A 9,144-nucleotide genomic window follows, 5' to 3' on the forward strand; every position below is an offset into this window, starting at 1 on the left:
TTTGGGCGGTTCTAGAATTTATGTTTTTGCTGGGGCTAGATTTAGAAAAGGTATAATAATTTCATAGTTGTTAAAGTAACCTTTTGGTACTTTGGGTTTTGTTACAAATATACCATAATTTCTAATGATGTAAAAAGGAATAAGTAATTTCGAATAACCGTTTAAGCCTTGTTTGATCACCATTTGACTTTTATAGTTTCGTTTATAACCATTTGATTTTTTGTTTTTAGATTTTGAAAGTTAAGTCTATAAGCATTTATTTCACTCCTAAGTTTATTGTTGCTTTTTTTTTTAGGCTAACATTAACAACAAGAGAAATTACATCACAACCTCCTCATCAAGAATGATGGGGAAAATATTAGCTAGAAAAAACTAGCATGAGTAGCTCTGTTCACCTCTCGAGGAAAATGACAAAAACTCAAGGCACTAACAAACTTGCTTACAAAAATAATATCCTTTATAAAAACCATGATATCCCCGTTGATAAAGGTTGATAACCTCCAATGAATGAAACTCAACTTCGTCTAGAGGGTTGGACCCATCCCATTCCTAATTGATAGCTCTCAGACCCTCCAAGATGGCCTTGGCTTCCAGAAGATTAATGTCACCCCTCCTATGGGTAAATTTGCAACTATTAAAGAGCACTTGAACATAATGATCTCAAAACCACCTCTGACCTTCAAGGGAGACCACACCACATCCATAGACAACCAGGGGACACCAACAGAGATGAGAGGAGGAATTGGAGGGGGAAGGAGGATCATGAGAAGCGAACACGCCCAAAGATCCATCCAAATCAGCCAAATGACTCTTGATCAACCTACTTAGTAAGACGACATCGGGGCCCCATTGCTGAAGCATATCTCATTATGAAAACTCCACAAGAACCACATGAAGATCAGTATACAATCGATCTCCTCCCTAGAACTTTAGCCTCTCCATAGATCCCAGTAGTCCAAAGGCGACATCCAACCCTTACCAACACCAAACAGACCAATTTAAGATGACATGAATAGATCTCATATAGAACGTGAAAGCTTACACTCTTACATGATATATCTAGTAGATTCTGTTTAGGCCCTATAAAAAGGACAGAGAGTTAGAAAAAATCCCTCTAAAGTGTAAGTCGACCATGGTAGGGATCAAATCATTAAATATTCTCCAATAGCAATGTTTAACTTTTGGTTTGACCCTGGCAGCCCATAATGCCTTCTAAGATTTAGAAGGCACCACAAAGTTCGACGAAGACGGGACAGACAAACCACAACATAAGCCCTAAGTGATAAGGACTTTTAAGAGAAAAAAGACTTCTTTTATCAAATTGCCAAAAACCTCATCATCGCATGGTCTCATATTAATAGAAATTTTCTAATATCAGTAACATCATGAGAAAGAAACAGATCTCTAAGAAGACCTTCATTCCACGATCTCTCAACATTAATTAAGAAGAGCACATTTTTTTCATTTACACTCTCATCGCCCAACTTGGTTTGAAATTCCCCTCATTAAGGATCCTAGGATCCTCCATAATGGAAACCTCATTGTCATTTCCAATCCTTTAGTGGATGTCATGGCTAAACCGATCTCTCCCCTATAATATACTCCTCCAGGAATAAGACAAAATATGCCTTAAATTAGCCTTCATAAAATCTACATTCCAGAAATATCTTCCCTTTAGAAGTTTGGCTAAGAGATAATTGGGATTTTTCAAGATTCGTTAACCGTGCTTACCCAGCAAAGCTTGATTGAAGATTCTAAAATCCATGAACCCCAAATACCCAGCTTTTTTTTTTTTTTTTTTATTGAAGCAAGGCTTTTTCCAAATTCTCCAGTGAATTTTCTTTTTTTCCTTGTTAGATCTGTAACGACACGACCCCCTAGGACTTAAGTTAGGCCGTTACTAAATACATGCATGCATGGAACTCCAAACGACACTCAATTATGGTGAAATAAATGCTAATTAAATAAGGTAAGTTCAAAAGACTTTCATTAAATTCAAATACTAAAACAATAGTATGGTATCCATAAATCATAAAGGATAGTAAATGAGTATGAAAAACGATTCTTAAAGTAAGTTTTAAACATCAAAACTAAAAGTTAAGAGAAACATGAAAAGAACTCTAAAGTTCATGATGCGGAAGCGTAAAAACTAGTCCCAGTGGCTCGATCACGAATTCCGCTTGTCCATCACCAGTGCATCTGTACCCTTACCTAAAACAATAACATGAGAAAGAATGAGTATAAAATACTCAGTAAGTAACCCCACTACAAGGGTCAGGCTGGGCATCTATGTCCTCTAGATACCCACCTCTGGTGAAACATATAAACTACTCTAGTCCTGATGGGACACATATGCACATGAAACAAGAAGAAGACTGAGTTCTATCCTACTGTAGTTAAGTATGCCCACTACCTCTGGTGAATCCCGAAGGAGACACAAACTGGTGAATCCCGAAGGAGACACAAACTGGTGAATCCCAAAGGAGACACAAACTGGTGAATCCTGAAGGAAACACAAACTGGTGAATTCCGAAGGAAATACAAACTGGTAAATCCCGAAGGAAACACAAAATCTAATGGGCATCTAACTAATCAGTAAGGAAATTTACACAGTCTCAACATCATAATCATCACTGTACGAATCTATGACATACATATAAACCTCAACATCATGGTTCTACAACATACACATATACCTCAACATCATGGTTCTACAACATACATGTATACCTCAATATCATCAAATCAAATACAACCATGGAAGCACATACCATCTCATACTAGCATTCAAGTGTCTATGTGCATAAATAAATAATTCAGATCTCGTAATAGAACATACTTTAATCATGTTATACTATCAATCTTTCATGTTGTCATCTGCCATACCTTCATTTAACATGCTAGCATACATCTAATGCTTGACCCGTGGGCAGTTCCAGTAGTAAGATTACTTACCTTGATATTAGGTCGAACCAAAAAGCAATTGAATCTTTGTGAAATTCTTGAATCCTTAATCAAGCCTAAACATAAACCAAGCTTTAAAATTAATAGTTAAGGCCAAATTCCAAACACCCAAATATTACAACATATTTTCAGATAACCTTACCTAAGGTATGGTCCAATTCGAATTCACCTTCCAAACCTCCAATTTTAAGCCCAAATAATTAGCAAACCAAACTCTTCTTCATCTTGAATGAAATTCTTGAATCAACCCCCTAATCATAATTTGAAATTAGGTTTACATGATTAAAGCTTGAATCAAATACATACTTCACTACCAATGTCTCAAATAAATTATCCATATGTAGCTTCGTCAAAAATCACTTCCAAATGACTTTACCAAAATTTCTCAACAACCAAAATTAATCCGCAAGTGGGTAGTCAAAGCATAGAACTTACCAAAACTCGCTAAAACAAACTCCAACTTCACTGAACAACACCTCAATACCTTCACAAACTTGAATCCAAAGTTGAAACACAATAGGTATCAACCAATTGATGCCAAAAGTAAATGAGTATTCAAGAATCAACCGAAAACAAGCCCAAACGGAAAAAATCTTACCCAAATCGATAGATTCAGTGACGGCAAAAGCGAACGACGCTTGAGTAGTGGTGGACGGAGGTCATGAAGAAGAAACTGACACGACGGCTTTGGGCGGCGTCGGACGGACTCACGAACGTGAGGAAGAAAAGGGGGGTGGGGTTTGACTTTTTATAAAAAAAACAATAATATATATTTAATTCCTTTCCGTTTTATACTATTAAATTCCTTTTCATTTCAAAAGAAAATTAATTCCAGCCATTAATTTCCAATTTGAATAATTTCACGTCAACAATTAAATTCCCGCACTTACACTTGAATTTCAAAAATGCCCTCCAACTAATAATAATTACTGAAATTCCAAATAATAAAGTTACTGAAATTACATTATTAGTAAAAAAATGTGCGGGTTGTTACATTCTTCCCTCCTCAAAGAAATTTCGTCCTCGAAAATTCATTCTTGAAAAAAAAAACTCCGGAGGTGTTACATTCTTCCCTCCTCAAAGAAATTTCGTCCTCGAAAGTTCGTTCCTGAAAAATCTCTGGGTACTGAGCCCTCATCTCATTCTCTCACTCTTAAATGACCTCCTTGAACTAATGATTCTTCCACAGGACTTTCACAAGTGCCATCCCCCTGTGGCGCAACGTCTTTACCTCTCTGCCGAGAAATTCTACCGGCTTCTCCTCGTAGCTCAAGTTGTCATTCAACTGCAATGGCTTAAAGTCAACTACATGGGACGGATCTGTCACATACCTTCCTCAAAATAGAAATGTGGAAGACATTATGAACTGAAGTCAATGCTGGAGGTAATGCCAATCAGTAAGCTACAGGGCCAATTCGCTCTAAGACCTCGAAAGGCCCAATGAACCTCGAACTCAGCTTCTCTTTCCTGTTAAACCTCATAATACGTGCCACCTTTAAGAACACTTTATCACCAATCTTAAATTCCCGGTCTTTACGTCTCACATCAGCATAGCTTTTCTGTCTGCTCTGAGCTGGTTGCATACGAGCTCTGATCTTCTGTATTGCCTCATTCGTGGTCTGCACTAGCTCAGGACCTAGCAACTTCCTTTCACCAACCTCACCCGGCATACTGGAGACTTGCAACTCTTTCCATATAGGGCCTCAAATGGCAATGTGCCAATGGCAGTCCGAATTCCATTAAATGCAGGTGAGAGTCCCAACTCCCTGAAAACTTTAGTGCACAAGCGCACAACATATCTTCCAATATATGGTTCAGACGTTCTATTTGACCATCAGTCTATGGGTGAAAAATTGTACCAAAATCCAATCGAGTACCCAATGCTAACTGGAGACTCTTAAAAAAAAATAGATGCAAAACGAGGGTCATCGTTTGACATAGTTGAAACTAGTACCAAAAGAGGTGTAACAACCCCTTCCATAAATAACTATGAAACATAAGATGTTGAAAATCGACAACACTTTTACACATCCAAGCTGAAAACTGTGAAAATGGTCATGAAATTAAGAAAGGCTTATATACTAAAAACATATATCTGAGCTTACCATTCTGCCATAGGGAAAACTTCACATGAGCAGTGAAGAACTGGTCACGCTATATAATGCATCATCTGAAGAAATGTACCAGAACAAATCTAGTCAACTGAAAACTGCCTCTACTCTAGAAGCGCTGACCGTGATGTCTTTCTTTGGGTCTACATGTTTGAAAATACTCTGTCTAATTAAGTCTCACATTCATGAGAAACTCATATGAGGCTCTATGCTGTCATGAGCTATAAAACTTGTTTGAGCCATCCTCATATTATTCTTTGGGCTTGAAATAATCACATATCATTACTTAGACCCCGCTGCGAACAAGTCCAGAATTCCCCCCGAAAATGAGGTTTTGAAGTCCATGGATGCTAAAGCATAAGTTAATTGATAACACATTTTTATAACCTCGTAATAACCGTAATTAATCCTTGAAGTCATTTTTTTTAACAATAAAACCTTCTTGATTCATAAGTTCTAGCTTGGATTACTCGTACTCCCTAAAGCTAGTTAACTCATTGCCCATGCAAGAGAATACATACTATCTTGTAATGTTCTAAGCCCACTTTTAGTAACTTCTTACTATCAACTCAACTTTATTGCCAAGTCTATCCCTTATACCAATGGTTATATTGGAAGATCCAACTTACTTACTTTTGTGCATATACCATTATTGTCTACCTCAAATTGGATTATTTTCTTTTCTCAATCAAATCGATAGTCTTACTAGTTCATGTTTCCAACACTTGCACACAAAGTCAAAATCCCTTAAATCTTACTAATGCCTAAATGTTTTACGTCTTAACTAATGAAGCCTCAACATACCATATCAATAATTCTCGAACATCTACTATTACTAGTAACTCCATTTTAACTTATCCCTTCTCAACCTTCTATTTCGGTAACAGATTCTTATGTTAAAACAAAGTTCCATACCCATCACCTACATAAGCTATCTTTCCATCTAACATATATTGTCCTGAAGTTTCACATGATAATGAGGTATTCTTCTTTTACACCAAAACAAATACCTTGTAACCCTTCTTATCAAGCCTTCAAACCATACTTAACTAGGAGTTTCGAACATATTAAATTTCTTTCTCTTTCCAAAAGAGTAAACTTTCTTGGATACTTTTCTCTCATTCACTCTTATCTCTGATAAAACCACTAAATTCAAGACACATCCCTTTTTTTCCACTTTCCATGTGGAACATAATCTCTTTACTAAATTATATTTTACTTAACTCCTCCATAAATCTTATCTCTCTCACTAAGAATTTCCATCTTGTAGAATTCCTCTTTGCCAATTTGCATACGTTTAAACTCCAAAAGACTTTTGTTTCTTCAAATCAGTCTAACTTGGATCTCCTTAACACAATAAGGCTTTGGTTTAGTCTAGATATACTAATATAATCCTTCAACCTAAACAAATAACACCTTGCTTTAACCCCTTTAAGTCCAAGGTCATGTCTAACTATTTTAGCTTCCTTTAATGACATCTACCTAGCTAGTTATTCCAAAAGAATTCTTTATATCATTACACATACTTTACCTAGTTCATCAAGTTGTAGTTATCCAAATGATTATGACTTATGAATCCTCTCTAAAATTCTTCTCGAAATGTTGGATTTTTAATATCTCAAAACCTTTAATAAATCTATAGACTCTTCTTCTTTCCCTCCTTATTCATAAAACAACTTTTAACCTTATACTTGAGCACTGACCTGTGTATTTATACTACCACCGATTGCACTATCCAACACAAAACATAACACTAGTCCTTGATCAATTCTTGTCTCGACAATTTTATTCTTTGGCTTAAACATTTAAATACCTTCATTCCTAAATTGTCATAACTCTACATAGTTTCATCAACCTTTAACATTGCTAAACTAAGGTATATATTTGTTCGTTTCTAACATAATTTCCATGAGATTAACTAGTGCCAAGTGTCACACCCCCTCCCAGATTACCTTCTTAATTTGAAAGAGGATATGACCATGGTAGTTACTAGCCCTACTGCCAGCACTTACCACCTTAGACTTCCAATCTAAATGCCAACCTGTTAAACATTAATAATGTATGCATACAGTATGCCTCCTTAAGGTTCTACATAATATTATATAAACACGTTCATACGGCCATGACATAACATCTAAGGGAAAAATATCCACAGATGGGCCCAAACAACTCTAACAAAGCCCTAGTCCCTCTCAAAACATGTGTGCATAAATAGATCATCAACCTAAGTCTTCTTAATAAGCCAGGCCTTTCAATGGCAAGCAGCAATAGGATCAACCTTAAGGAATCTGACCACTACCTGAAAAAGGAAAACACAGAAAATCTGTGAGCTAGTAGCCCAGTGAGTGACTATAGAATCATATTACGTCATGCATTACATCACTATAAACATGTAAGTATATTGATGAGTATCTCAAGCAACTTTCTCTAAATATAGCTTAAAACCATTCTTGTACATCATTAAACATCATTATTCCTTAGTTGAGAACGAGCTTACAACGCTCTAGCTCTCAACGTCTATTACCGGCCAAGAGACCCATACTTCGGCCTCCCTTTGGTGGCGTATGGCCTAGGAGACCCATACTTCGGTCTCTCATTCAGAACTACCTACGTGCACATGGAGTTTTCTAAGTACTGTCAATACCTTAGGTACTATTACCCAGATACCTTCTCTATGTCCTTCAGTATCAGGTTATTTCCTAGCATCAAATTAAGTTTCATTGCATATCATTTACACAAGAACTCATTCTATCATAGCCTTCCTCTAGGAAGCATATTTCAACATTAGAATCTTAACTTTTGTAATGACTTCCCAAAATACCTTGACCTGTGTTAAACATATACAAGTCGGGGAAGATACGTTAAGCTATTCATTAACCATTTGTTGTTTGAGGAGTATAAATTCACCATTAACATCACTGTAACTTACTTGGCCTTATATGCATAAGTATTGAAAACATTAAGTTCGCTTAGTTACTCACAACTTGTCAGGGCTCTTAACGGTTTATACGCCTCTCCTAGCTCTTTTTGGCTTGAAAGAATATAATTCCCAATTAAACCGCTTAGAATTCTTAGCAAAATACCTCAAATAGTTCATTAACTAATGGAACTTTCATCAACAAAGACAACATTACTAGCGAGATTATCATCATTAGTGAATTCATCCTCATGAGCGAGATCCTCATCATGAGCGAGATCAAGCTTTTCTGAGCAACATTTTCATCCTAGCGATAATCACCTCCTTTAACAAACTTAGCTTCCTCACCAGCGAGATTCAGCCCTCATTTCTAGTGAGATTTCCTCCTTGAGCGAGATCCTCATCACAAAATCAGCGAGATTATCATCCTGAGCGAGATCCTCATCCCCCTTATCTCGCTCTTGCTCTCCACGGTGAGCTGTTTGCTTGTTCTTCCCAAGCAGTTGTCTGCTTTTGCACAGATTCTCTATTTCAACTTCAAAAATTCATAACTCAAAATCCAGAACTCTTTTCAAGAAACTTTCTTCTACAAACTTGTTTAGAATTGAGTTACTTACCTTAAAAGTTTAGCCGAAAATTCCTTATGGTTTGGCCTGGAGCTTCCAATCTTCACCTCGAGCTCCGATTAATTCGAGATTCTGCCTCTTCTGAAAATTCTTCACTTTTTGTTCTTCTCCTCTTGCAATCTTTCTCCGGCAAGACAACCTCGAAAGCTAGATTCTCTCAGCTTTCAAATGGCACCGATTTCACTAAATTTGCTCATGCCAATTGCCGAAACCATGCTTTTGAAGTTCTCCTTCCTTTTAATCTTCATGCCGCCTCCCGAGTTCAAGGATTAAACCGCCACGTCAACCCCACATTTAGTGCCTCCAGCCAAAGCCAATAAATGAGCTTCCTCATTTAATATATTTTTCTTTTCCTTTCTCCACAACTTCTATAAATAACCATAGATTTCTAATTGTTAAGTATTTAATATAACATTCCCTTAACTAGACATGCTTATCTAGGAAACTTAGAGTTCGGGGTTTACATTCACCTCCCTCTTAAAAGAAATTTCGTCCTCGAAATTTACCTGATATGTCATTTAAAAAG

At 36.7% G+C, this 9,144-nt stretch overlaps 1 protein-coding gene across 1 annotated transcript; it reads right to left on the reverse strand.

Annotated features, from left to right (window-relative positions):
• Positions 1-4,135: 4,135 nt before the first annotated feature.
• LOC150033851 (uncharacterized) lies at positions 4,136-4,634 on the reverse strand. The gene is made up of 2 exons (XM_090317092.1): positions 4,411-4,634; positions 4,136-4,295 (listed from the first exon to the last, which is right to left on the reverse strand). Exons 1-2 carry the CDS (start codon positions 4,632-4,634, stop codon positions 4,136-4,138), a joined length of 384 nt encoding a protein of 127 aa, XP_090173218.1.
• Positions 4,635-9,144: the final 4,510 nt, after the last annotated feature.

Source organism: Benincasa hispida, chromosome 9 (assembly GCF_027475165.1).
Source record: "Benincasa hispida cultivar pf3 chromosome 9, pf3_genome.v1.1, whole genome shotgun sequence".
Taxonomy (NCBI): Eukaryota; Viridiplantae; Streptophyta; class Magnoliopsida; order Cucurbitales; family Cucurbitaceae; genus Benincasa; species Benincasa hispida.

What these genes read in the sequence shown, in the direction of transcription:
- LOC150033851 (XM_090317092.1), bottom strand. Translation starts at nt 4,634, where the DNA reads ATGCCGGGTGAGGTTGGTGAAAGGAAGTTGCTAGGTCCTGAGCTAGTG. An exon ending in AAAGAGAAGCTGAGTTCGAG is followed by an intron (nt 4,296 to 4,410) that starts GTTCATTGGGCC and finishes ATTTTGAGGAAG; the next exon opens with GTATGTGACAGATCCGTCCC.